Consider the following 27,064-nt stretch of genomic DNA (forward strand, 5'->3'; position numbering starts at 1 on the left):
TGAACTATGCGATGCGAAGAGGGAAACGCAATGAAGATATCTACCTGGTGGGTAGTTAGTAGACTTGGAAGATGGCGGCAATGGGAGAATACAAAGCCAGAAATGACCCAAGGATGGATCGATCGGGTGTATCTAGAATTGAGGAGGTTGGAGGAGGCTGGGGTCGTGTTTACTTTGCGGGTTGGTGGGCCAACCCGCGGGTGGCACGACCCACATTTAATGCCTCAGGCATAAAGATCATCCGCCATGGTCATGTGACCGACCCTTCCGTTCGAAAGAAAGTTAGTCGGCTGGCGGGACTGGGCTCTGGCTTTGACCCTGGCGATTCGTTCTAGAGACAAAGCCCAGCATTAAGAGACCGCGACAACATATACATAGACAAATTTTTGGATTTATATCCTCCTCAAATTAAGGAGCATTTAAATAAAGATGACCTGATATTGGGACATGGCATGACAAGAGAAAAGCAAACACAGGATCACAGCAAAAAAAAAAAGGCTACCTAAGTACCAAATAGGCATCGGGTATGGGTATCTCTCTCTCCTCCAACTCAGCGCAGGCGCACAAACAAGCAAGAAAGAGAAAGACACAGACCCACTATGATCGACATAGACGGAGACAAGATGAAGAAGATGAAGTAGGTAGGGAGGAGAAGAAACGGAAAATCATATGGGAAAATGAAAAAGAGACATGAAAGGTATGAAGTACGAGGTAATAGAGGAGAAGGATATACATCAACATCAACATCAACGCTGGCATAATGGCTTGCATCCATCGTCAAGGCAACGCAACACAAAGCATCAATCACAGAAATCGAACTTGTCATCGCAGGTCATCAGAATCGTACAATCATATCACCGTAGCGGGGGCGGCGCGTGTCGGTCCCACACGGCGCGGCCAAGTCCATCGGTCCCGTGAGCCAGGAGGGAGACTCAAGACATAGGAACAGCCACCAGGCTATCCAACTCCAGGACCATCCAGATCCCCATCGAGAAATAAATCAAGATCAAATCCAAGGACGGTCCAGGCATAGGTCAGCCAGGGCAGTCCAGTCAAGTCGTCAACTCCGTCCAGACAAGACAGGGCCGAAAGGATTTCTGGCGCCGCGCACCCAACACCCCATCCCCACGAAAGAGATAGCAATTCCAAACGCAAACAAAATAAAACCAGAGAATCCTCCCAGTCCGATCGGGACAGGTCGGCGAGCCTCTCGCTCTCACTGTTTCGCTTTCGCTTTTGCCGTGAGGGGGAGGATGCCTCAACCCGAACGCTTTGCTCGAACACGACTTTTTTTTTCCCAGACCAGCCCGCAAAATAACATGAAGAAAGAAAAGAAGAAAAATCATAAGTGCCTATCCCAATCATCCAAATCCAAATCCAAATCCAAAAACCAAAAACCAAATCCTACTTTTGACAGATAACATCGCCGCGTCTCGCTATGCAGCAGGGCAGATACGTGAGAACAGCGTATGGTCCAGGAGAACAGAAAAACACACAAAACACGGGAAACGTGGAAGATACTTGCCGCACTGCCCACCCGATTACATCGCATACCGACGGGGTCCACCATAGCTCGATTGACTCGAGCGGCGACTCGCACGTTCAGAGCGACGATCATCACGCGGGCGGCGCGGCGCTTCTTCCAGCTCTCGGCGGCTAGCACGACCTGTGTTATCGGAGTAGGAGGAGCCGCCCGTGAGATACTGCTTGGGCCGTCGTTCACCAGCAATAGACAACTGCACACGACCGGTATCGCCGGCACGGATGCTGATGTTCTTGCCGGCGACGGACTCCTCCGTGAATCCGATAGTTAATCCATTCACCGTGAGGTTCATGTTCTTACTCTCGCCACTGCCGCTGCCTCGGCTGCTGTTCGAGCGGCTCTTTGCGCTGCCGTTGTCGCTGCCCGCGACGGTGGCGCTCTTGGTAAGGAGGGCCTCGGCCGAGGCGGGCAGGGTGCTCATCCGGCCAGACTGTTGGGCCTGATAGTGTTCGACCTCGCGTTCACGGTCTTCCAGGCCGCCCGTGTCGGTGCTGCCGCCATCGTCGTAATAGTACTGCTGAGTACGTCGGCGGCGGGAGTTCTCCACGGCGATCTGGGCGCCGCGGGCGCTGTCGTGATAGGAGTTTGATCGTTTGCTGTCACGGAGGCTGTGGCTGCGCTCGGGCATCCGTGCCTCGCGGGACACGCGTCGGCCGTAATCTGGCAACGCTGCGGCCATATCGCTCATATCCATGGCGGTGCGAGATTGACGCCGCTGGCGTGGTACGGCTTGGGTGGTCTGGGCCTTGCGTGGTTCAGGTCGTTTGATCTGGTGGACCTGCGCCTTGTGTTTCTGGGGCGCTGGTGGAGGTGGAGGGGGCATCCGGTAATAGTCTTCGTCTCGAGGCGGCTTGGGAGCACGACCGCGAGTTGCCTCGTGATGAACCTCGCGGTGGTATTCACGGGGGGCTTCACGTTCCCGGCGGTATTCACGAGGGACTTCACGGGGGACTTCTTGAGAGGGCCAATGGTCCAGTGACTCGGCTTCATCCACCCAGTCCGGGAACACAGTTTGCTCCATAGGCGGTGGCCCGTAAATGGAAGACGAACGACGTGCCCGGGTTTGGGGTTGTTGAGACGGTTCCCGAGTTCGAGATCGAGATCGCTCTCGCGGGTAGTCCGAGGGAGGCCCATACTCAGAACCGCCGTGAAACGACCCTCCGTACGGAGAGCTAGCGTACTGCTGGGGGGCATAAGCCACCGCGGCGGACGGAGGGCCATGCTCGTAGTAGTGCTGCGAGTGATACATGGGAGGCGGTGGGGGAGCCATTACCATCCCCCCGTGGAAGCTTACGGGACGGTCCTGGTGATACATACTCGAGCGGTACGAGCCCGCGCGGCTGGGCCGGCTAGATGGACGGTGGTATTCCTCAATAGCATAAGGATAACGAGATGTCTGTGGCGACGACGGGGGTAGTCGGGCATCGGCGGCCGCGTGAAGTGGTAGGGTGGATAGTCCATCGGGGGACGTTCGACGGGGGTGGACGGCTGGTGGTAGTAGGCGGACCCCTCGTAATAGGCTTCAGGAGGATAGTGTCGAATGTGGGCAGAGTCCCGACGACGAGACTTGGACGGCGACCGTTGCACGTGAGCATGATGGTGGGCGGAGCCCGGATAGGCACCCATCGGCATCTTCTCGGCGTGCTCTGGTCGGACGCGTTCCTTGTCTTTGCGTTCTTTGCGGCCGGAGCTTTTCCTGGCTAGCCCGGTCCGCTGCTTGGGCATGTCCAGCTTAAGAGGGACCGGGGGACTCTTCCCGCCTGACGGCCCAGATTGGGTGCTGTTGACTGTGGCGGCGGTGCGACTAGAATACCCTGAGTCACTGGCGCCGTCGATCAGCGGCTCCGCTGGGAATCTTAGATCCAACCTGGAGGAGAGTTTGACAGCCGTGTTGGCAGTAGTATTGGCTGACTGCCGGCTGTCGGGTACGATGTCATGCGCATCCTCGTCGAAGTCCTCGACAAAGGCCGCCTGAGGAGGGGCCTTGCCCGCAGGCATGGCTTGCTGCACGTTCGGAAGGCGTGGGAACTGGGCGGCACGAATTCCTAAGGGGGGAGAAAGACAGGTTGGTCCCGTGCTGTAACAGACGTTGCGGGTTTGGCTTACCCAACCGGGCAGCAAAAGGACGGGGACTTGGGACGACTTACAGCAAAGCCACTTTCGATCCGACAGGTCGCTTTTGCACCGGGATGACTCAGTGCTGGGTGCGATTGGGCAGGTATTTTGGTCGGGTGTTCCTGGCAAGATCCACCTGTATTCCAGCCCTAGGTGGTTTGTTACCCTGTTCTCCGCGTCTTACCTCGCGCGGGCGGGTATCCCTCTCTGCGTCGGCCTCCCACACACTTCTCGCCGTCTCAGCCTCGCAGGGCTCGGTGAGTATCTCTCTCTCTCTCTCTCTCTCTCTCTCTCTCTCTCTCTCTCTGCCTCTCTCTCTTTTTCGTGCCCTTTCTCTCTTGACTCTGTCGCCCAACCCTCAGACTGTCGCAAACACGGAAGGCGGACCTGCCGATCGCACGGGCGATGGCAGGCGACAGGGTGGAATCCGGATCTGTCAGCGGGCGGAGCGTGCGAGGTGGTATATTCCAGATCGCAATGTCTCCATCTGAAAAGGGTGGGAGATTGGGCGGGCAGGCGAACGCGAGGACGGTCGGGCGATGCAGGGAGCGTCGTTGGGCGAGAGGCAGTGGGTCCGCAAGAAAAGACGAGTGTGGTTGGGGACGTCTGCAGCTGCAGATGGCCCAGTTGTAGTATTTGGGCTTCAGAATCTGTTGTTGTGCCTGACTGGTACCCGGTGGAGTGGGGTGGTTGAAGTGGGAGAGGGAGGAGGTTTGGTGGTTTGGGTAGATTTGGGTAGTTTGGGGGTGGAGCAGATGGGCAGCGACGATAAAATCGAGCGGAGGGGGTGATCAAAGGTGATAAGCGATCAACCCACGCAACACAGGCTGGGGGGAGGTAAGTAAAGGAAGAAGAATCCACCAGCGCGAGAATCGAAAAAGCCGAAGAGTCATGAAAAAAAAAAGCAAAAGCGATAGAAAAAAGAGAGAATGTTTCACGAAGAGGCTCGCGGGTCCATCGGTACCCAACAGAAGAAAAAAATAGAAAAGAAGTGGGGGGCGGGCGTCATCATAAAAGCGATACAGTATGGAGTGTATGGAGGATTCCATACCATGAAGTATTGCAGTATACTCCCTCACGGTCGTGCGACGCTTTAAGCTCGGGGCCCCGCTGGAGGGGGATCCCTGGTTCGGCGCTGCTCGGATCCTTGGGTCACAGGGACTGTGGAGGACTATGAAATTGTCGATTGTTTACTGTTTCCTGTTTACTGGAAGTCTATTGAGGGAGGAAGTATATCCTCCATCGAACGCCAAAGTTTGTTTGACTCGGGTCGGGTGCACGATGTATAGGATACATGGATGGTTCCCTGGCATGGCAGATCATTTCCTCTGGACCATCACCCCCAGTAAGTTCCAGTCGGTACGGAGCTGTATGCTGCGCCTGTCAATTCCCCCCTCTAGTCCGTTCCGAGTCTTCCCTTCTGCTTGTTGCTTCTCCGATCCGCCTAACGCCCAATCCTGGCCGTTGCGGCCCAATGATCACCTCCACCACAAAGAAGGAACTTCCCTGCACGGGAAATGAGGGCCGCGGTGGGAAAGCAGAACGACCAACAGCGGGTTTCGACCATGGCCGGCAAATTCTCGGCGCGCTGGATCCCTCCACAGGCTGGCAAAGAAAGCGGTTCCGAGGGAGGAATTTGGCTTTGCCCGAACAATGTCAAGGTACCTGGTACCGCGGAAAAAAAAAAGTCGGTGGGGACTGACATGCGCCTGTACATGTATTATTTCATGAGTGCCACGGTTTTCGCAGGAGGATTCTTTTTCGCTCGCCACTGATGTCGCGGGTGGAGACTGCGTCCGAACCGCGCTAGAGAGCCCGTCCTGTACTGCACTGGTCGACGGCCTGGCAGCCCTCGTGGCGGCTCATCTATGGCGCTGGCCACTTTCTCCGCAGGCGCGTGAGTCATTGCGGTCACTCTCCTACGGGAGATTCGCGGCCATCCCCAGGCTCCGTGCAGTCTCCGGTCAAGCACTGCCTCCAAAACCGCCTCGAAGCCGGTCTCGCCATTTTCTTGGGGGAGCCCCGTTTCTGTTCGGGTCAGACCTGGCCCGATCGGTATGACATGCAGCACGGACGGCCTATCATTTCCCCAACGGTCGCGCTCTTCACCTCCTTGCGTCGTGGGCCTTGGAAGGCCTCATGGCCTCGTAGGAGTGGCAGGACCCCGCACGTGCGGATGAATACAATCGCAACCTTGATAAGAACGCAATTGGGTGGAGGGGCGAAGGGGGAAGTCTTGTGAGGGTCAATGCTCGTCTGGCAACCCGGGGCCGGTAAGGGAGAGGGTGAGAAGCAAATTCCACCCAGGCGACAAGATGCAACGATAGCCAAAAGGCAAAAAGTCAGATGGAGATGGAATGAGATTGGACGCCATGGTGTTGGATTGGACGGCGGCGCGGGCTGGATGGGGAGAAGCGAGGCGAACGGGGGATCGATGCGGCTCTGGTTTCCCCTCCCACTCTCACTGATCACTGATCACTGATCACTGCCAAGTTACTAAATACTAAATCCTAGTGCCTAGTGACTAGCTACGAGGCTCTCCTGCCAACCCCGGAGATAGCGAGGACACGACCCAACACTACGACGGGCACCACCGCAAGGGGGCATCCACCCTGGCACCGGTTGCGATCGCAAGACGATCTGATCTGATCTCGAGATCGGGCCGGGGTGCAATCCGCCGTTTCTTGGTCCCCAGACTTCCATGCTTCAGGCACTGGATTAACCTTCCTATCGCTATACCTCCCAGGCATCCCCCAATCCCGTACTGCTGCAATACCGCAGTACTTCACGATTCACTACTTACAGTGGCAGCCGCATGGCTCAGCGAATAAGCTTCGTACGCATGTCATGGCATGGCCGCGTCCACTCTGGCCGATTACAAACGTTGCGCCCCATGCCCATGCCCATGCCCATGCCCATGCCCATGCCCTGACCCAGCTGGTCTTCACCTAATTGTTCCGGAATTCCCCAGACGCAGCCTTCGGAGTGTCTGCCCCCTCCGGAAGATAGCGTCTTCCAAGGACCATACAAACTCTCCTCTCCTCCCCTCTCAAACCACCCCTTGCTTCCTCCCTCTGCAGGGTGGCATCAGCTCCTCCTGGACAGGAACCCTCACCGCTCTTTTTGCCACTGCGCAATCTGGTTCTGCGATGAGGAGAGGGGGGGGGGTGCCGGAGGTCTGGGACCGTCGGGCCCTCTGGCTGGTGGGTTGATCTCGGAGTCCGAGCTTAAACCAAATGCCTGTCATGCGAATGGCCTGCATCGGGAGCAAGATTGCGTCGTCCCTGGCAATCGCCCGTGGCGACAGTTGGGGGGTTGTATACTTCGTTGTGGAGTTGGGGGGCAGTTTTCACAGTACATTCTCGGACGAACACAGATGGCGTTTCTTGGTCGCGTGAGAGAATCTGCTAGCGGCCGATCGAGTGGCTCTTTGTGTCGTACAGACATATTACAACCGTCGTGGCAGCACGCGAAGGGTTACGCCGGACGGTGATTAGTGGGTGGTGTCCTACAGCAGGCTGGACGTGGCAGTGGTCGGGATTGAGGGAAGTGTCCGCGTGGATGGATTACATACAGCCGAGCGCAAATGATGCTGCTCAATTCTATTCAAATCAGAATCGAAATCGATCTGGTGCATTATATGATTATATGATAGCCACGTCGGTCTTTATGCTCTATGACTCCGTCCACACCAATTACCCCGTCAGCGCACCTTCCTCTCTCCTCTCTCTTATCTCGATCCCCAGAAGCCTGTTCATCAGGTCCGGCGCAGGTGAAGGGCAGCCCACCCGAGCAGCCGATAGACCGCAATGATGCCCACCAAAATGCCCAACCATTTTCCCGTCCTGCCCGTCGCATACCCATACGTCTCCAGCACCGCCGTCCCGCGGATCTGGCACTGATCCGCCAAGTCCGTGATATACATACACTGGCAGCCCTCCCCACACGAGTAGTTCCGCTGGGAGAACTCGTTCACCATCATCCCCTGGAAGACATATGCCTAGGCAGAGCAGACGGAGTTAGCACTAGCACCAATAATGAACATAATCCACAAACCCATGCCGGCCGCTTACCTGATAATCAATGTAGTGGAAGACATATTTCCAGAACGGATTTAGGATCGTCGGCGTCACCAAGAATCCGCTTACGCTCATCCACAATCCATTCGCGAAGGCCACGAGCGCGAGCGCAATGACGAAGTTCGGGAAAATCGCTGTCACGAATACAACCAGGCTCTCTGCCGCGACGAGGTCGAGGAATGTCCACATGACCCAGGTCATGAAGGCGGAGCCGTCAGGGCGGAAATTGGAGAGCCAGTATGAGACAATCGAGAAGAGCAAGGACATGAGGACTGAGGCCCGTGTTAGCGAGACTCCGTTCGGCCCGGATGAGGTCGGGTGCACACGAGAAACGTACAGAGAAATGGGAGACCAATGAGGAAGTTGGAGATGAGGAAGGGGGCTGCACCGTAGAGCCCATTTGCACGCTCTTTGGCAAAAGTGGCCCGGTCTTCGAGGAAGGCGGGCACATAGGCTACAGCCATGAAGGACATAAAGGCGGATCCGAAGAACTGGGTGGCTGCTAGTTAGCTTTGTCTATACCATGTCCGGTCCAAGGGTCGTGCTCACGATGGCATTCACGAAAGCCTGGATGTACTCCTGGGAAGGATGGAGGCGGATCCACACGGTTCCCGTCATGACGGCAAGACCTGGTTCGAGTTAGCCCATAACGACGTTGGAAGGGCGTCGTGATACGCACCGAGATACATCACGATCCTGATCCCGTAGGCAACCACGTCCCGATAGCTCTTGATGAACGAGCGATGCAGCAAGGCAGCCGTAATTCGGACTGGGCCTGGCCGAGCCATATCCTCAGCAGACAGACTTGCCACCTTTTTCTCCATCTCTGCGGAGGCTCGCCCCATTACCTGCTGTGTCACGCCCTTTGCCTCTGCAGACTCTGCCCAGGCCTGCTGAATCGCTTGGACCCGCTCGTGTGCCAACCCGTTCGCACCGCCAAAGTCCGCGCTGACGATATCAAGCAGAAACTCGGCCGGATTGGTTTGCCCGGGAATCGGGTGGCCGATCTGGCCGAAGTAACTCACGACATTGACAACCGGACCGAAATAACACGACCGGCCGCCGGAAAGGAGGAGGAGCTTGTCGAACAACTGGAAGGTGGTGGTTGACGGCTGGTGGATACTCGCGATGATGATGATCTACCATGCATCGTGTTAGCGACTTGACTGAGATGTTTCAGGCGTGCAAAATAGAACTCATAGAACTCACGTTGTTAGCCCGTGCTAGCTCTTTCGCGTACGACATCACCTCGTAACTGGCGGTCGAATCCAGGCCGCTGGTCGGCTCGTCCAGGAACAGAATCTTGGGGCAGGTAATGAGCTGGCTGGCCACGCTGACTCGTCGCTTTTGACCACCGCTGATACCCTTGCGGAGGGGGGTCCCAACCAGGGTGCTGGCTTGCTTCTGGATCCCAAACGCTTCCAACAAAGTTCGGATTCGATCCATGCGCTGGCGCTTGGTAACAGAACTATGACACGAGGATTAGCACAGCACCTGCCGATCTGAGCAACAGAGTGAAGACAGTCCTACCTGGGCAGTGATAGATCTGCAGCAAATTGCAGCGTCTCTTGCACCGTCAGAGACCCAATTAGGGCATCTTCCTGCTCGACATAGGATGTCATGCGGCCAAACGGTCCAGCATCCACTTTGACGCCATTGACATAGCTGTCACCCAGCACTTTGGCGCCAGATGCAGCCGGCCGGCGAGCCAACACATTCAGCAGGGTTGTCTTTCCACAGCCTGAGGGGCCCATCAACGCCACGAGCTCCCCTGTCAAGCGCGAGATCTATATCAGCATCATTCCCATCATCCCCATGGAGCAACCAAATCGAACATTGTCAATCCAGAAACATACCTTGCTGGACATCCCCGCCAATATCATTGATCAGATCCCGGGCCTTCTTCGTCTCGCGATCCTTCACAGTCACCGTAAGCCCGTCCCACGAAAAGCTCTTCACGGAATGATTCATCAGAAACCGACTGTCCCCATTCCGCTCGACGTCCAGGTCTGAGGTCGACGCATCATTCGCACCCCCGTCCGTCACAGTAAGCGGCACAGCAAGACCCATGTTCGCGGCCAGTCTCAGTCGCAATATGTGCAATGTTTCGCACGACGCAATACACGTTTATTGATTTTCCAGCACGTTCTAGTCCCGGTGCTCGGGTCTACGTTCTAGTTAAATACATTTCGATCGCGCCCGGCTTCTGCGGGGAGTCCTAGGGCTGTCGGGAACCACTGCTGCATGGGCTGCATCTGCTGGCACGGGGAACATTTTATTTTGTGCGGGCTTAGGGCTGTCTGGGGCGCTTGCACGTTCAGCTAGGAAAAGCTGATTGTGGTGGTCCCCGAAGGAGCGCCAGCGTTGCGCTAGTACGGAGGCCGTCAGTTAGTTAACTACTGCACGCGGTGCCTGCCGGGCTTAGGTAAGATGGCTGGTCCCCGACGGGGAATTGATCCCCGCACAACAGAATTTTTACTCACCGCACAACATTTTCTTATGTAATAGTATTTTACATAATCATATCACCTGACCTATACAATTCACCTGATCTATCTAACTAATCAATCACCTGATCTATCCAATATCACTAAATTCAATGGTCTGTCAACCCACTGGGCATGATCTATATGTATGACCAATTTCCCCACAATTTGAACACTTTCCTGGCGCCCTTCGCTTAGTAATCTGATATTGCGGAGTATTATTGATCTGATTGGACGATCTCTGTGTTGTTTAATTGGAAGATCTCTGCGTTGTTGCCATGGTAATCAGAGGGTCTAGTAAGGGTAAATAAGCTAGATCAGATGAATCTAATCTAATCCGCCAGAACGGATGAATCTCAGCCAATAAGATTGGTTGTTTGATTGGTTTGTTTGCTTGTATGATTTGTATGGTAAAAAGTGTATAGGACAGCTAGAGAAGAGAGAGAGAGAGAGATAGAGATAGTATAAATAATAGTGGTTGCTATAGCGATATTAGATAGATCAGGTGAATTGTATAGGTCAGGTGATATGATTATGTAAAATACTATTACATAAGAAAATGTTGTGCGGTGAGTAAAAATTCTGTTGTGCGGGGATCAATTCCCTCCCCGACGGGGACACCGTGAGATAAGCATGAGCTACAGCATAAGGGCCAGATTACGTGGTTGTTTGAGTTCTAGATGTGGTCCCTCTCGCACGAGAAATTAACCTTCACGGCGTCTGTTTCATCTGGAAAATGGGTTGGCGTTCTTCGAGGACGCCGAAACGCTCCAGCGTGCCCGAGTTTGATTAGTCTGTGGAGCCCGATCAGCACATTCCGCAGGAGATATTTTCCTGGCCCGTAGGAGAGCTCAGCCTGATTACCTTATCTACGGTCGCGGCAGGCATTCTAGCTCAACGGGTTCCAGCTGACCGGTATTCAGGAAAAGTTGAACAGTAGTCAGAAGAATTATGACTACTCCTGAGTACCGCTCAGGTGTAGGAGCTGAGCAGTAACTCGGGATTTTCTAGGTCCTATAAGGGAAAGTGATTCACTATAATAAAAGGCATAGAGTATAAAGAATATTCGCAAAAGCCTCAAAGAAGGGGTAAATCAAGGTTTTCTACGCTAAAAAAAGATTATATGTAGTAATATAGAATCCTGAGTATCGCTCAGGTGTGGGAGCTGAGCGGTACTCAGGATTAGTCATAATCCTTCCGAGTACTGTTTTACTTTTCCTGAGTAACGCTCAACTGGAACCCGGGCTCAAACAGTGGATCTTCCGATCGGGCTTTTGGTCGCAGATTACGGCAAATTGAGGTGGCTCGCGCTACGGGAACGACGATCAACCCCAGGGGGTCTTGGCCCCGTAGATCTAACGCACCAAGGGTACTGTAATATCAGAATCATATTTTATGTGCCCCACTCTTAGCGCCAATGCATCTAACGTTAACCAGGGAATAAGAGATATCGTCGAGCCATGGGGAATTTTCAACAATAGAGGGAAAAGCAATGGAGCAAGTTTACATCCTGGCGGTTCACTTGTTAGCGTGTCACCACGAAGAATGGAAGAAGGGATGGCTAACCGCTCCACGGGGTTCAAGCCCAGAACCCGCATACCGTTGTGCAGGACCTGGCGCGCAGCAGCGTACAGAGCCATCCGGGACTTCTTGAGCTCGGGCTCGCTGCCGATGACCTTTAGGACATCATAGCTGGAGCTCAGCATATGAGTCATGCGGAACAGGTAGCTCAGCACGGTAACGGGCTCCAAGGTCTTGGCGGTGTTGATCAGAACGTCCGGCCACGAGGCAAGCAGACGGATCAAATCGACGGCATGACGCTCGGTGAGGAGGGAGAAGTCGGCGGTGCTCAGCTCGTCCACGTTGAGCCCCGACTTGCGGGTCATGGAGCAGAGACGAGCGTGGGCGTATTGTAGGTAGGGGCCAGTATCACCCTCAAACGAAGTCATGGCATCCAGGTTGAAGTCGTAGCCGTTGACACTGACGAAAAGTTAGCTTTGGGGTTGATGAGGAGAAGGAAGCTAGGATAGACAATGAACTGACCGCTTGCCCGTCATATCCTGGACCATGACAGAGGTGATACCGAGAGTGTCGGCGGTCTCCTCGGGGTTCGCAACCTGCGAGTACTTGACCTCGTTCTTCTTCATGACCTCGTGCATCTTGTCGCCGACATCGCGCAGGATATCATCCAAGAACTTGACGGTACCCTTACGGGTGCTCATGCCATGAACCATACCGAAATTGATGTGCTGGCAGCGGTTGGCCAAGTCCTTGCGACCCATCAGCTCTGTCACCTTGAAGAGCTGGGCAAGGTGGAGATCTTGCTGTGCGGCCACAACATAGATCATTCTATCGAAGTGGTACTGCTCGTCACGCTCAAGGATGGCACCGATATCGCGAGTCAGGTAAAGAGGGGTGCCATCTTTGCGGACAATGATAGCTTTACCCAGCTTCTTGGCACCGTGCTTGGTGAAGTCGGCGATGATAGCACCGTCGGACTCCTCAGTGACACCGGCCGTCTCCATGGCCTTGTATGCGTTAGACATGCTCTCGGACTTGACCTGGGATTCGCCAGAGTAGACGTCAAAGTCAATGTTCAGGCGGGCATAAGTCTGCTTGTACTTGGCGATACTGAGATCACGGAATCGGCTCCAAAGAGCCAGGGCATCCGGGTTGCCATCCTCCATGCTCTTGAAATACCGACGGGCCTTTTCATCCTCGCTGACATCCACCAGCTTGGCCAGCTCGGCCTCGAGAGCGGCGACATCCTCGCCCTTCTCCTTCTTGCCCTTGATCTGTTCCTTCAATTCCTTGATGGGGCCCTCCTGCTCGCCAACAAGGCGGTTGACCTTGACATATACATCAAAGAGGTGGTTGATAGGGTCTTTTTGCAGAGCCTCCTCGTTTCCGAAATACTTGAAGCCGTTGGCCAGCAGACCGTACTGCTTACCCCAGTCACCGAGATAGTTCATCTTAATCACGTCCCACCCCATGACAGTGTAGAGATTGGCGAGGAAGCCACCAATAATGGTTGACCGCAGGTGTCCGGCGTGGAAGGGCTTTGCGATGTTGGGCGAAGAGAACTCGATAATGATCTTCTTTTGCCCCTTGGAAGGATCGGAGGGATCCTTAAGACCCATGTTGCCATTGGTACCATATGCGGCCTTCTCAGTCAGGACACGGCCCAGAACGGTGTTGGCCAAAGGCAGAGGCTTGCAGAAGAACTGCACATGAGGGCCGAAGGCAGTAGGAGGGTGGACGAGGTCGGACTCGGGGAACTTGGAGGCCAGCTCCGCCGCGAGCTCGTCGGGCTTCTTCTTGATACGGAGGGCGGCAGCCTAATGCATAGCCCAAAAGAGCAATGTAAGCTGTACTGCTCCGGCTCGTGTTCGGAATCAATGAACCACATTCGATTGTAAAACATACCGGCAAGGACAGGTCACCCTTGTCCAGGGTGTTGGTCCATGCAAGACGGGAATAGATCAAATCAGGCTCAACATCGGTCGCCTTGCCCAATTCCTCCGCAATGTGCTGGCGGTAGATGTCCATCGGGTTCAGCGTTGGGAAACAGCCGGGGAACTTGGAGGTCGTGGTGGTGGATTGAAGGGTCAAGCCCTGGACAGAGGCGGGCAGGGAATCGGCGGACGCCATGGTTGCGGTGCGAAATAACGAGCGCGATGGTATGAGAGGAATGCGAGTACTCAGTGGCCGAGAGAAAAAGACGCCTGTGAATCGAAGGGCCCCGCTTAGCAGATTCCGACCCATAAGGAGGGGAAATTTCTCGGGGTCACTTTTTCTGCTGTGACTCAGGCGGAAGGTAGGTGGGCGGTACGTCACGTGTGAGGTATAGATCGGACAGACTCAAGGAGGGGCTTTCTTTGTAGAGGCCCCACTCGGGGCTTTCCCTGCTCCTGCAATCCGTGTAAGGCAGTTGGATTAAAGTGCTCATCCTGCAGAAGACGGTTACTTTTTGGAAAGCTGTATCTTGGTTGGTGGAGCCGCCTCCTCCGTGCCTGTTATATATAGCTTTAGGCCATCCAGCGGAGTCATTGGTAGATATCAATAGAAACACTCGCGGTGTCCATATATACTTCAGAAAATGGTCAGTATTAAGGTGGGATAGGATATCAGGAACCAACCCAGACTTATTCTACTAGAACCAATCTCGATCCCCGGACTCCGAAGATTGTTGCACCTGCCTCCTGGAAGCAACTGCGGGAAAGCCCGGCCTCTGACGTCATTAGTCATGTTGTCGCATGTCCGCAAAAGCAAGCTTGATGCACGCTGATTGCCAAAATAATACGTGACGCTTCCACCGTTTCCAAAACATGTTCCCTATTCTCGACCCTACCGTTCTCGTCGAATCATGGGAAATCGTCGTCGCCAGTCAGCACTCACCAAGTCGATCCAGGCTGGGCTGCTCCGCGACCCAGACCGCTTCAAGAAGACAGCCTGGGGCTACCTGATTGCATTCTTCACCTTCCATCGAATCAAACTTGTTCGGTTTAACGAAAATCTCTTTGCTAAGCTTCGCCGAGAAATATGGAAGTTCAACGAGGATGAATACCAGGCGAGCTTCCGTACAACGAGTGGCCAGCCACCACTGGAAACCATGGGGGATCTGGGGTATTCGGGCTCGGTAAGAGCATTGGGTGGAACATTTGCTAGGAACTGCCGCTAACAGCTTTTGCTCCAGACATTCTTCGGAACCTTGGACGGGCACTTCGTTATCAAAAGTCTTCCACGCCGATTTGAGCACACATTTTTCCAATCCGATCTACTTGAGCCATATTATGATTATATGCACGATCACCCAGATTCTATCCTTGTATGGATAACTGACTACCTCATTTCCCCCTATGTGACTCTCGGTACAATCTTCGGCTGCACCCCAGCCCATCATATCGTCATGGAGAACATTCTCTGTGGGCAAGCCGATGACCCACGTGGCCAGAGCTGGGAAACTTACGACCTCAAGCCAATCGACTATTTCTATCCGGAGCGTGACTTGCTCCCGGCACCCCTCGTGAGTGAGGCTACCTTGAGCAAGCTAGCAGACACATTCAACGACAAGCTCCATCTTTGGAGAAAGGACTACGAGGCGTTCATAATGGCCATGAAGGAGGATACCAAGTTCCTGGCAGACGCCAATGCGGTTGACTATTCACTCTTCCTTGTGCGGATCCCGGCTGCCTCCAATCCTACAGCGCTGGGAAGACAAAGTCCCTGGCGGGCGGGATTGCCTTCTGCGGACGGCAAATGGAAATATCGTGCTGTGGTACTCGACTTCTTCTGGGCTCGACATAAGCTACATGCACAGGCCCTGACTGGGGTGGTACAAACGTTTAATGTCGTGGGCCGGAAAGGTCATATGTCTATTACCACTACGGCCAGTGACTATCGCCAGAAATTCTTGGCAATGGTTGAAGAAATGATTCAAGTGCATTGATACGGCGAAAAATGGGAATGTAAATACACGCGCATGACTGCTTGTCGTCTTCAGAGCTGCCCAATACGTTGCGGAACAACTCATCTCGAACGTTTATTATCTCCTCTCCATCTTCTCACAATCAAGTATTCCAAGTACGATGTTATCATTTTGCAGCCGTTTCGCCCACAGGCGGAACATGAGATGAGATACTCGCCATCCTCACCAACAAGGAGCCCGGTTCTTTGGGGCGATACTCTGATGAAAAGGATATTTATGTTGGCAACATGAAACAATGGGTTTTCGTATCTTGCGGATGAGCCCATGAACTGGACATTATCGGAAGACTTTGTTTGAGCAGGCGACCGGGCCGCCGATCTGGTTGCGAAGATAACGGTGGACTAGCAAGTGATGATGACGATGATGATGAAGATGATGATGACGATTCGGCTGCCTACTAATTTACCAAATAGCTCGACAGCTTGTCTGATGTCTTTAATAACCGACATCAGTCTGTCTGTTCTTGCCTGGAGATATTTGCCATATCAGCGCCCCCATCCGAGCACGAAGGCTGGGGCTACACATACACAAAAGCCGGCAATGGGTGCGATAGATTATATGGCTACTACGCTGAACCTAACCAAGGAAATGACCGGCCGTACCCTCCAGTCGTTCATGACCAGCCCAAAATAGGAGACATCTTTTGACTGCACTCTACCAGAACAGCAAAGGGTCCAGCTGAACCATTCATACTTGTGCAAACATCCAACCATTGGTGGAGATCTCATGGATACTGGAATGAAGTAGGGCCCGGGGGTTTTCATCTGAAAATGGCAGGGAGGCATGCGCCTATCGAATTTTATCAAATCAAAGCTTTCCTGGAGACTCGCACATCTCATATCTCAATATCAATCACTTTTGCACCACCGCGTTCTCGTCTCATGTCAACATCGAAATGTCCCCAGTTCCCATCGCTCAGGAGACCCACTCGTAGCTTAGAACGGGGACTTGAAACACAGGAGCGGTGCAAGTAGCATTGAAATCCGCGTCATGTATGCAGGTGACTGGGAAGTCTACGCTACCGGAGTAAGTAATAGAGCTCCCATTGTCGCATGTGAGAGCGTGTCCATCGCCAAGGGTATAGTCCATATGGCCAATTGAGCTATCGACATCCGAGGTGCCATAGAAAGCAACAATTCGGCCCTCGCCCCTATCGGCATACCCACAGTTGCTCTCACCATGACCGATGTCATGGATGCGATAGCCGATATATTGGTCGTGGCAAGTCAAGCCATCGGCAAATTTGATATCAAGAGTTTGAGGCGGGCCATAACCCCATGGTTGGTAATTGGGCATCCCAGTCCAGCAGACATTCACCATTGACCCGTTGCAAGTTGCGGGATCAGGTGCACACCAGCCGGTGCCACAGAGGCAGCCTTGGGCACTGATATCAACTTGGTTGTGGATACAGTCTAAACTGTGGGAGCCATTGTACCAATTGAAGGTGTTGACGGTCCAGGTCGGGATCGGACATCCCGCTGGCGGTGTGATGGAGCGACGTCGCACAGCGCCGGAGGTAGCTGGAGAAGACAAGGCCACAAGACCTGTCAAAAGACTGACGATGGCGACCATTTTTGAGAAGGACTTGGAATAAGCAGATAGAGAGGGACTTGAATATCGTAGCTCAAAGGGCGTTATCAATTGTTCTTTTTATATTTACCTGGAAATAATAAGCAGAGGCAGAATAGGAAAAAATAGAACCAGTTGTGAGTGGGGACTGGACAGATCCGATTCGTGTTTTATGTGATGTCCATGCAGATAGACACGCTAAGGATTAGGAGCGGGAGTAACCCCGCGAATATAACCAATGGATCCTAAGACGGGGAATAAGACCCCGAGACATACAGCAAACATGCTCGCTTAGAGACTCGCAATTGGATTAGACCCACTGCAGGGTATCTGCGACTTGGAGGTTCTGTGAGAATGCAACATCAGCCAGCTTCAGACCGGAGCGTGATTTGGGATCGAGGGTCTAAAACTGGATACGCCCCACTCTGCAATGGCCAGCTAAATGACCGTTGGTCGTCTACAGGTCAATTGAAATCGAGAAGAGGCATCTAGACTTTGGGCCGCAGAGCCTTGTCAATATTTCATATGCTGAGCTTACTTTGTTTCAAATGCAAGCTCATCCTCGAGGGCCTTTGCGCACACTGCAGCAGCGCGCTAATGCGGGTCAGACATGGTTACAGCTAAGCCTCCCAAGACAAACACATAAGTAGAGAATGCCATTCTCATCATTGTATAAATCAATTCATTGTGTTGAGTCATGCCTACCGGACAAGATCCGTTGCCATGAAAACTTAAGCTCGTAAACCTAAATCTCGACTGACAGCCGCGGTCCAGGGAAGCCGGGAATATCGAGTTCGACAAGCGGGCGTAAATTATTTGAACCATCGTCTCTAAAACAAACAGCTACATCAAACGAAATAAAAAGGGTTTATTGGGAGCAATGTATCCATTGGATCTTAGTTTATGGCAGTGCTTATATTGCGTCCGCAGTTTGAGGCTGATGGTGTCGCGCGTCTCCACAGGCACAAATTGAACTTCACTGGGCAGAGCCTCCTGGACTGGTGCTGGCTAGGTCTGGAACTTAGGGGTTTGAAACCTGAACTCAAATGGTACTTGAACGATATCATGACCATGGAGCATTGTTATGATCAACGCAATCAATCTAAGGAGGACGGCATACCATTTTCTCTATATCTCCCATGGGTATCAAGTAAAGTTGGTGTATCGCCGAATTTCTTGAGTGAGGGTCAGTGGAAAGGTATCTTTCTATGCACCGGAGCATTTATTGACGCCATGCGTTCGTGAAATCTATCCCCGCCTCTGTACAAACATGATGTTGTGCCCAGTAGATCCCTTCCAGATCTTTCATCAAAGTAAGGACATCCTGATCAGGAGGCCCTGGAACCATCTTGCTGGTTTTGAGTGCCTGAACACCTACATCATGCGCCTTTTGCCAATTTCTCTGCAGGGCATGCGTCTTCACTAGCTGAATCATCAACCGTACAGCGTCCAGTCCAGTATAATTACTGTCAGCTTCGAGCACCGGTGCCAAGAGCTTTTCAGAGGCGCGTAGCCGGCCGCGACGTAGGTAAAGAGACGATAAATTCAGCACCCAATTAGGTGCACCAAAATCCGGGCTTCTCCAGTCACTGTCTTGACTTTTGGTAGCCAGCGAATAGATGGCTGCCTGGGGACGGTCTAGCTCAAACAATATGCTAGACAGGAATATCCTCGCCTCCGTGAGATCTGCCGGGTCAGCATTCTTGGACCCCTCGTGGTATTCGACCACTGCGACCAGCAGCTTCTCGGCTTCTTGTAGCTTTCCCAGCCTATCATAAATAACCGCAAGCAGCATCTGAGAGGAAGCTATCATTGACTCTTCCCCATGAGGGGATTCCTCGTATGCTGTCAATAACGACTGAGCCAGTGGCTCGGCTTTCTCATATCGTTCTTGTAGCATGTAGGTTCGAGTAAGAGACCAAGTTGTATCAAACGTGAGGTGGTGGTTTGGCCCGTTTAATTTCTTCCCTAACTCCAAAGCCGAAAAAAGGTTCTTCTCAGCCTCTTCAAGGTGGCCTTGGATCCTGTACACGTAGCCTAGAGTGTACATAATATTCACAGTAAGATGATGCATGCGGCCATGCGATAATAAACTCTCGTCGAGTGAATCCTCGAGGAGAGATTGAGCTTCTTTGACCTTGCCACGGAGCATATAGGTATGTGCCAGATTTCTCTTGTTGGCCAAGATTGACCCACTCTGGTCTGACCGATCCCCAAAGGCTGCTGCCCCGTTGATGACTGTCCCTGGATTTATCGATTGATGTAATTGTGGATTTTGTTGAAAGATTCTCGAAAGATCAGCGTGGAGCTTTTCGGCCAAGTCATACATGTTCAGTTCATGATAAGTCACTGCGAGGTTGTTCATGACACAAAGCGTGATGGGATTGGTCTCTCCGAGGACTCTCGTACAGTCTGCCAAGAGTACTTCCCCAAGTTCTTTGGCCTCATCGAGATGCCCTTGTTTCCTTCGGGCTGTGACAATGCCGTCGATAAAACTAGCCTGGTAACCATTCCACAGCCCCGGGTCTTCGCCACACTGATGATCCCCAAGACAAGCTTGTTGCAGATATGTTAGGCCTGAAACTAAGATCGTTTCGGCATTTTCCCATCGTCCCAGGTGAAGATAGATATGCCCAAATAGGCGTCGGTATGCGAATGTTCCCAATGGATCAGGGCCGGTGAGACGGCAAATGTCGTCAATGCTGGGAAAATGATCAACCAGGTACAGAAACTCGGAGCCCAGATACTGGGTATGACGATAAGCTTTTTCAATCATCTTTATATTCCAGATCTTCCAAGGAAGTCCAATCTCATATTTGAGAGCTCGCCATTTCACCAGATTGTGCATTGCCACGCCAGGGCGGGCACCTTCAGTCTTTCCCACCAGATGAAAGCGCGTCAAAGGCTCAAGGGCTTGTTCGTAGTAAAAGGGGTCCCACTCATTGTTTTTCACCGTGAAAAGGCTCTTTAGTTCGGCAGGTAGTAGTCTCTCTTGCCAGATTGTTGTAGGCTCGCTGTGTAGCTGAAGACTGGCGAGCCGAAAAATATCGTGTTGCACAATCAGCCCTCTAAAATGCGCAAGAAATGCCAGCAAGAAAGAAGGCTTGATCGCATAGTTGAGGGAGTCAATCTTCGACAGAGTAGTACTCCAGACGGTCCAGACTGTTTTGTCAGTAAATGAAAGCCCGACGAAGTCATCGTTCTGCAGCAGTTCATCTTCGTGCCGATCGAGGTTTTTAATGTATTGCTTTAACGATTGATGATTTGGAGAGTCATCATACTTGATGTATGCGCCTGCCAAGTCCGTTGCGAGAGCTAGAAGACCTAGACGTTGTACCAAGGTATCACACTCTTGCCGAACGACGTCGGATAGATCGTCTGACAACCATTCAAGGTGGTTCAACAGCAGGAGCCTGGCCTCGTGTAATTCCATGACACCAACATGAACATCTTCGCAGAGCCCATCAACAAGACCCCGAGACTTAGAGTCCTGGCTCGTGATGATAATACTGCCTCTAATCCCTCTGGGTAAAAGCTTCTTGAGGCCCCATCGGACATCATCTGCATTGTCGACGACAACTAGCCACTTCTGGTCGGGCTCTGACTGATCTTCAAACCAAGCATTGACCAATTGAATTACTCCCTGCTTTGTAGATTCCGACCAGTGGGAGTTTGTTTGCAGTGATAATCCAATTTGGACAGCAAATTCCGTATAACTTGAGAGTGTGGATTCATTATCTTTTCCATCAATCCACATGACAGCATTAAACTCATGTTTGTGTTGGTCAATGTATCTCAGAGCAAGTTGCGACTTGCCAGTCCCACCAAGACCATGGACTGCAATGGCGTAAGGGACGCTGCTTTTTTCGTGCCTTATGCGAAGCTTGCGTTCTATTTCAGCAGATATTGTCTCCCTTTCTGTGTAAGTGTGAACAGTGCTTAGAGGAACCGAAAAATATCGAGCTTGCTTCACCTCCAACGGTAGCAAAATGAGCTCGTTCAGCTTGTCTTTGATGATGTGGTAGTTTGAGTCCCTCTTATTGAACCTGACTATCTTGAAATGATCAAGCGGCAGTGGAATGTTTTCCACACTTCTATCAGAGCCAGTAGTGAAGGTTGCGGACTGTACTTCAACAACCTATTCATTATATGTTAGCGAGAGAGAATGCTTGATATGATGCAGCCACTAACAAACTCAACAAATAACTTGACAGGACCAATTTTGGTGGACGATTTCCGCTCCTCGTAAAAATTGACAACTCGCATCTGCCGAGTGACCCTCAGAAAGTCGGTGTGTAGACCCAAGAGGTGTGGGCTATCATATGCCAGGTCCTTCAGGATCTTGGAATTTGAACCTATGGGTGTGAGTGCCGATGCAATTGGCGCAAAAAGATTGGCAGACTTTGAGCCACGGTGAGGTGTGCCCAGAAAGACCAAAGCTTTGGTATTCTGCGCAATATGCAGAAAGCGCTCATTTTTAGCAGCTTCCACTATGGCCTAATTTTAACGAATCTGGGTGTCAGAACTGGATCAATAACTGGAAGTCGAAGGAAAAGCCAAGCCCTTGGATAATTAAACGGACTCATTCGGTCTTTAGTACTCACTTGTTTAATTATGAGGCCCCCATAACTGTGACCAACCAAGATCAGCTTTCGGTTCCATTCCTGCACAAATATCGTTATTCAGTCTGTCATTCATGGATCGGGAGATATCCGCATACTTGTTCGTTTCTCCGGATTTGGCTTTTTATGCGGCTCAACATGGCCAAGGCCAGCGTCTCCAGGTCAGACTGAGGCGCATCTCTCCAAAAGTAGGTGTCGTGGTTGTAATAAAAGACTCGAATATTGTCACGATGTGTTGGCAAGATATCATCAGGGAGAAAATCCCTGATCCAGCGGACTGAAGACTCATTTCCGCTCTGTTTGTCATCCTCCACCGGCAGAGACCAGGTTGTATCTGGGTTGGACCCAAGTCCGTGTACAAAGACAATACTTTAACAGGAGACGGACACTCAGCGAATCATGTTGTACTATGAAGGAGTTACCTTACTCACTCAATCCCATTCTCTCTACCATCTGACCCAAACCCGTCCACTTGAACAATGCCAAATGGTTGCCTTGGAGCGTGGTCGCTCCGAAGTCGAGTAATCACTGGCGAAAGAGGAGACATAAGCCACTGAAATAAGCAGATGGCGGAAATAAGGGTCCAGAAGAAGCTTTTCATCCAGAACCCCATCGTGAGAACACTAAGAGTAAGATACAGCCAGCGCAGACATAAGACATGCACTGTCAGATCTTGAGTAAGATAATTAAAATTTATTTGACGTCGACTCTCACGGGAGGTTCAAAAAGACTGAACGAGAGAGGGAATGTTTGTTGTTGATCATGTGGCGAGGCGGAGCTGACCAGGGGCCTAGCTAGTGCCAATTTTTGGCCCCTCGTGCTAGCTTTATCTGGAATCCGGCCCGATGCAGGAACGGATATCAGCTCAGATAGAGTAGGTAGAAATTAGGCAGAGCCATGAGTTGAGGTCGTGCGCGGCGTATAGCCGCCCATGGTCAGCGCCGCGGCCAGCGTGGGCAATGTTGTTGACCCTCAGCCAACTACAAAGCCTAGCACTCAGCCTTCGGAAGAGCTCAGGCCGCCTACCCCAGAATATATATTATAGGCAGGTCAATTAAGTGATATTGCATTCGATGTGTGCCAGATGCTAACCATTATCCTGCGCCCTCTCGGCAGCTTGCTAGCTACCCATTAGGCTTCACGCAATGTTGGCACCGCAGCCCCTTGGGAAAACTGCCGCATTTCCTGCTCCTTTCCCTCCGGAGCACGCGCTAAATACTGAGAAGTTGAGGAAACTTAGCCCTCAATTAATGCCCAGCACATCTCCTTGTTTAACTACTGTGGCCACCGACCCTGATGCGATCTCATATGTCCCAGGCCACCCTTGGGTTGAATTGTCTGGGGATAGTGTTGCACGTTTCCTCCAGAGCGAGCTTGCTACTCCCATCCTGGATGAGCTTTACAGTTTCCTGTGGATATTTTCGCGGCCCTCCTTTGACAACATAGATCCTTTGCATCGACAGAAGATGAAGAATAGAAAGATCATACCCATCCAGAACCCGAATCTCCATTTGGTATGGAAGAATGATGGCATTTACGTGAAACCTATGCCGGTCTGGATGCTCAATGACGATTTCTGGATCACCTTTCTTTCCTCGCCCCACAAAGCGCCGTTACTTCCCGATCGAGACTCCAAAGCTCATCCGGCTACTGACCGCTCTACTGCTCTTGGCTTTGTGCGATCCTACGCATTCCTTGTGCAAGACGAGCTTGATTTCAAGCTGGCACAGGCGGACTATCTCATTCCTCCCGACATACAATGGATCGAATGGGCTATCTTTATGAGCTACTTTCGAAATCTGGAAGACTCACAAGTCTCAGCCCGATACCACTTTGGCCAGTTACGGATTTCCCGGCTGAACTGGGCTGTGCGCCTCCTCCGTCCTAAATCTGCGCGCACGTGGTGGTTTTACGAAGTCCCATACTGGGCTATAAGCGTTTATCTACAGGCAGCACTGTCGCCATTTCTCTTTATATTCGGAAGCGTGTCAGTCGTCTTGTCTTCGATGCAGGTAATGGCGGCGTTCGAGGACTCTTCTCTAGATGGTTCTCAGCTCACCGCGATGAAATATTCCTTCTGGATGTTCTCAATGGTCACGGTCGTAGGCTCGGCCATTGTCTGGGCTCTTGCCATCTGTATACCTTTATTTGTTCTATTACACCAGTTCGGGTGGGGTGTCTTGAACCGGATCAAGATGTAGGGACTGTAACTGTATTCGGCGTGTCACGGTCTCAAGCATACGGCTCGCTATCACGAAGTATTTTATATTGTAATGATAGACCCAGACGCTTGGCTCAAATGGTGGGGAAATCGGGAACACGAATCATTTTGTACTTCCAGGGGAGAACTGGGTTAGTTCCAATAGGATATTCGAAGTGATTCACCTGTCAGTCGGACATTTTGATTAGACTGAAATCAATATAATCTGTCGATAGCTAAGTTCCCTTCTGCGCTATATGACGGAAACCTCGTGCCGGCAGAGTATCTTTTCTAGTGTCAAGAAGGCTATGCTGAAGCTCAGCCCTGCGGCTAAGAACTCCCAACCACGAATCACATATTATAAATCCATAGGTGTGAGATATCTACAATCAGATCAAAGAGCCATCATACCAGTCAAATCATACTAGTAAGTCAAATCATCCTGGTAAGTGCCCATATCGTTCCACTTCAGATTTCCATTTCTACATGCCCCCATAATGCCATGAAGATAGTGAAGCTATTTGCAAGAAGTTCCTAGCTCTTCTAGATTGGTTTGACCACCGCCCAGAATAAAAGCCACAGCGCTCAGGGAGCTCGTCAAGGTCATACGACCTCCAATTCACGCCGAAGAAGCACCAATTTCCGTTCCTGACTGACCGCCAAATGCGCCTGCTTTGCCATCTTAATCGACCGGGCGGAGGCTCCCAAACGGTACAACTGTTAGACTAGAAGAGATCAATCATGACATTTTCCTACTAGATAGCTAGATAGCCTTTCATTTTACCGGAGATGCCGCTCGATTCGACGCCCAGCTCGTTCTCGCTCCTCTCGCTGGAATGGCAGTCGCACAGGAACAGAACCCCTAGAATCCAGCCCGACGAGAGCTTCCGTGGATATGATTGCACCAATGGGGGCAAAATCTGAACATGATGGCCGGACACAAAGGAGGTAATTGCCGAGCCGCTTGGGCTCCGAAGGTCTCCGCGAGCTTGTCATTTAGGCTTCTCTTGACCGACTCTGGAGACTCTCTGCGAAAGTCTTGCCTTCTAGTAACGAATGTGTTGGTTTCAGATTCACATTTCTTTGCAAAATCGAAGAAGGCATTCAGTCTTACTTCGTCGGATATATCGACAAGCTGAATATAGGCATCACCGAGAATTCCAAACAAGCCCGTTTTCGCCGCAATTTCGAACGTAGTATGCACTACGATAATATGCATCACAATACATCCATGTTGTAATTTCTGGAGGGCCTTAATCCTCTCTTCTATATCTTCATCGAGCATGTTATCAAGATAATCAAACATAAAAGAGTCTCCGTAAGCATTAACCGCACTCCAAGCGAGAAAATCGAGGGCACTTCCATTACCCCAATACCCGGCGCTGTAGCATGGAGTCCAGTTCAAGTGTATGATGTCTCGAGAGGGGTCGATCCATGATTTTTTAAGCTGGAGATCGGATTCCCACTGAGCCTCCAGAGGAGGGGAGCCCTTATCACGATAATAGCCAGTCTTAAGATAGCCAGTCTCAAAAGCGACACGGCGTGATTCGCGGCATACATGGCTGATCACTGGTGGGCGTCGGTTGATATCGGTTGTTTGCATCAGCTTGCACGGTGGCGGATTGAGACACAAGTAGGCGCCCTCGTCCCACGGATAGTCTATTTCAACAACGCGATTTGGGAGGCATTCACGCCAGATGGCATATCTCAATTCCGTGGGCAGCTGAGAGAAGAAATAAAATTTTGGGTTGTTTTCCATTTAGTCGAGATAAGCGTAGTATATTGGAAGGCAAGCATGAGAAACTCAGGGGTTCTGAGGGTCGCGGCACCCTTTAACGTAATCCAAGGCCGAGTGACGCACACGGTCGAGCGGCGCACCCCGAAGACACATAGTAAATACGATAAAGTACAACTTCATATCTCCACCACTATACATAGCCTCTGTTCATTTATTAATCTTAGTAGCAGTGTCTATGCCTACCATAGACTACTTATCATGAGTAGGTATAAAATATTTTGTTGTTGTTGAGATATGATAGAATTTATCGCATTTACTATGTGTCTTCGGGGTGCGCCGCTCGACCGTGTGCGCCACTCGGCCGTGGATTACTTAGCGCCGAATGTCGCCCCACTAACACGAAGGAAATTGTTAGACACCACAGCTTTTGTTAGAGACACAACAGATTATGTAGCGCGGGATAATACAGTGGTGTAATATAAGTATTTGTGGAAGTCGAGCATCAACAATTGGACGAGAAGAGGATGAATAACAGTGCTGGTTGGGTGCAGAATAGATGGGGAGTCAGGCCCTCCCATCTGCACTCTCCAAGTCTGGGCCAGGCTGAGGCCAGTAGTGGGATAAGTCAAAAACTGGAAGGTTAAACGGGAAGGCCAATTCTGCAAACATGAGCGCCCATGTCAAATACCACGCCAACATCGCCACAATAAACAAGAGTCCCCCGAAACCTGGAGAAGGAGCATTAGCTTGTAGACAGAACGGTAGAGTGTAGAGAACAAATGTGCTTACATGTTTAAGGTGCAATGCAGAGGGGAAGTCTCCCAAGCTGGCCTTCCAGTAAGATGCGGAGAGGGTAAAGAGACCTGCTGTAGCATCGGCGAAGAGAACTGCCAACACAGCATTCGTTCTGAGGGACATGATGAAGAACGTGAAAACGGCAAAGCCCAATACAGAAATGTATAGCGCTATACCTGCATTATAATCAGGCGTCAGTGCGCCCTCGACGGCACTACCAGCCGGGGAATATGACGCTGCGACTTTGGCAGTAGGCAATTGAAGAATGCCAAGAGAGGACCAAAATACAGCGAAAAAACCGCAGAGCATCATGTTAAAAAAATTGCCGAGTATCCATTCAAAAATTGTTGAGAGGAAAAGGAGCATGGGTCCAGTAAAGAAGAATATTCCTCTTGGATAGTATTAGCACTAGAGCCTGGGATCGATTTC

General features: G+C 51.7%; 8 protein-coding genes across 8 annotated transcripts; 2 read left to right on the forward strand and 6 right to left on the reverse strand.

The window, feature by feature from the left end:
• Positions 1-1,541: 1,541 nt before the first annotated feature.
• N7482_007871 (uncharacterized protein) lies at positions 1,542-3,541 on the reverse strand (the record flags this gene model as incomplete). The annotated part of the gene is made up of 2 exons (XM_056689995.1): positions 1,542-2,777; positions 2,861-3,541. The coding sequence occupies 2 exons, from the start codon at positions 3,539-3,541 to the stop codon at positions 1,542-1,544; spliced, it is 1,917 nt and encodes a 638-aa protein (XP_056542424.1).
• A 3,874-nt stretch (positions 3,542-7,415) lies between these two features.
• N7482_007872 (putative ABC transporter) lies at positions 7,416-9,807 on the reverse strand (the record flags this gene model as incomplete). The annotated part of the gene is made up of 8 exons (XM_056689996.1): positions 7,416-7,658; positions 7,732-8,009; positions 8,075-8,228; positions 8,287-8,366; positions 8,417-8,876; positions 8,947-9,205; positions 9,268-9,508; positions 9,594-9,807. 8 exons carry the CDS (start codon positions 9,805-9,807, stop codon positions 7,416-7,418), a joined length of 1,929 nt encoding a protein of 642 aa, XP_056542425.1.
• A 1,919-nt stretch (positions 9,808-11,726) lies between these two features.
• N7482_007873 (arginine--tRNA ligase) lies at positions 11,727-13,988 on the reverse strand (the record flags this gene model as incomplete). Its single annotated transcript, XM_056689997.1, has 4 exons — positions 11,727-11,733; positions 11,790-12,203; positions 12,267-13,561; positions 13,650-13,988. The coding sequence occupies 4 exons, from the start codon at positions 13,986-13,988 to the stop codon at positions 11,727-11,729; spliced, it is 2,055 nt and encodes a 684-aa protein (XP_056542426.1).
• A 601-nt stretch (positions 13,989-14,589) lies between these two features.
• N7482_007874 (phosphatidylinositol phosphate kinase family protein) lies at positions 14,590-15,672 on the forward strand (the record flags this gene model as incomplete). Its single annotated transcript, XM_056689998.1, has 2 exons — positions 14,590-14,862; positions 14,920-15,672. 2 exons carry the CDS (start codon positions 14,590-14,592, stop codon positions 15,670-15,672), a joined length of 1,026 nt encoding a protein of 341 aa, XP_056542427.1.
• Positions 15,673-16,626: 954 nt separating this feature from the next.
• On the reverse strand, positions 16,627-17,283 carry N7482_007875 (uncharacterized protein; the record flags this gene model as incomplete). Its single annotated transcript, XM_056689999.1, has 1 exon — positions 16,627-17,283. One exon carries the CDS (start codon positions 17,281-17,283, stop codon positions 16,627-16,629), a length of 657 nt encoding a protein of 218 aa, XP_056542428.1.
• Positions 17,284-18,502: 1,219 nt separating this feature from the next.
• On the reverse strand, positions 18,503-22,515 carry N7482_007876 (uncharacterized protein; the record flags this gene model as incomplete). The annotated part of the gene is made up of 5 exons (XM_056690000.1): positions 18,503-21,418; positions 21,472-21,777; positions 21,885-21,944; positions 22,001-22,271; positions 22,334-22,515. 5 exons carry the CDS (start codon positions 22,513-22,515, stop codon positions 18,503-18,505), a joined length of 3,735 nt encoding a protein of 1,244 aa, XP_056542429.1.
• Positions 22,516-23,047: 532 nt separating this feature from the next.
• On the forward strand, positions 23,048-24,103 carry N7482_007877 (uncharacterized protein; the record flags this gene model as incomplete). Its single annotated transcript, XM_056690001.1, has 1 exon — positions 23,048-24,103. One exon carries the CDS (start codon positions 23,048-23,050, stop codon positions 24,101-24,103), a length of 1,056 nt encoding a protein of 351 aa, XP_056542430.1.
• Positions 24,104-24,964: 861 nt separating this feature from the next.
• N7482_007878 (2EXR domain-containing protein) lies at positions 24,965-25,861 on the reverse strand (the record flags this gene model as incomplete). Its single annotated transcript, XM_056690002.1, has 1 exon — positions 24,965-25,861. The coding sequence occupies one exon, from the start codon at positions 25,859-25,861 to the stop codon at positions 24,965-24,967; it is 897 nt and encodes a 298-aa protein (XP_056542431.1).
• Between the last annotated feature and the right edge of the window lie 1,203 nt (positions 25,862-27,064).

The sequence above is a fragment of the Penicillium canariense genome (assembly GCF_028826845.1).
Source record: "Penicillium canariense strain IBT 26290 chromosome Unknown utg000004l_segment0_segment0, whole genome shotgun sequence".
In the NCBI taxonomy this organism is placed as follows: Eukaryota; Fungi; Ascomycota; class Eurotiomycetes; order Eurotiales; family Aspergillaceae; genus Penicillium; species Penicillium canariense.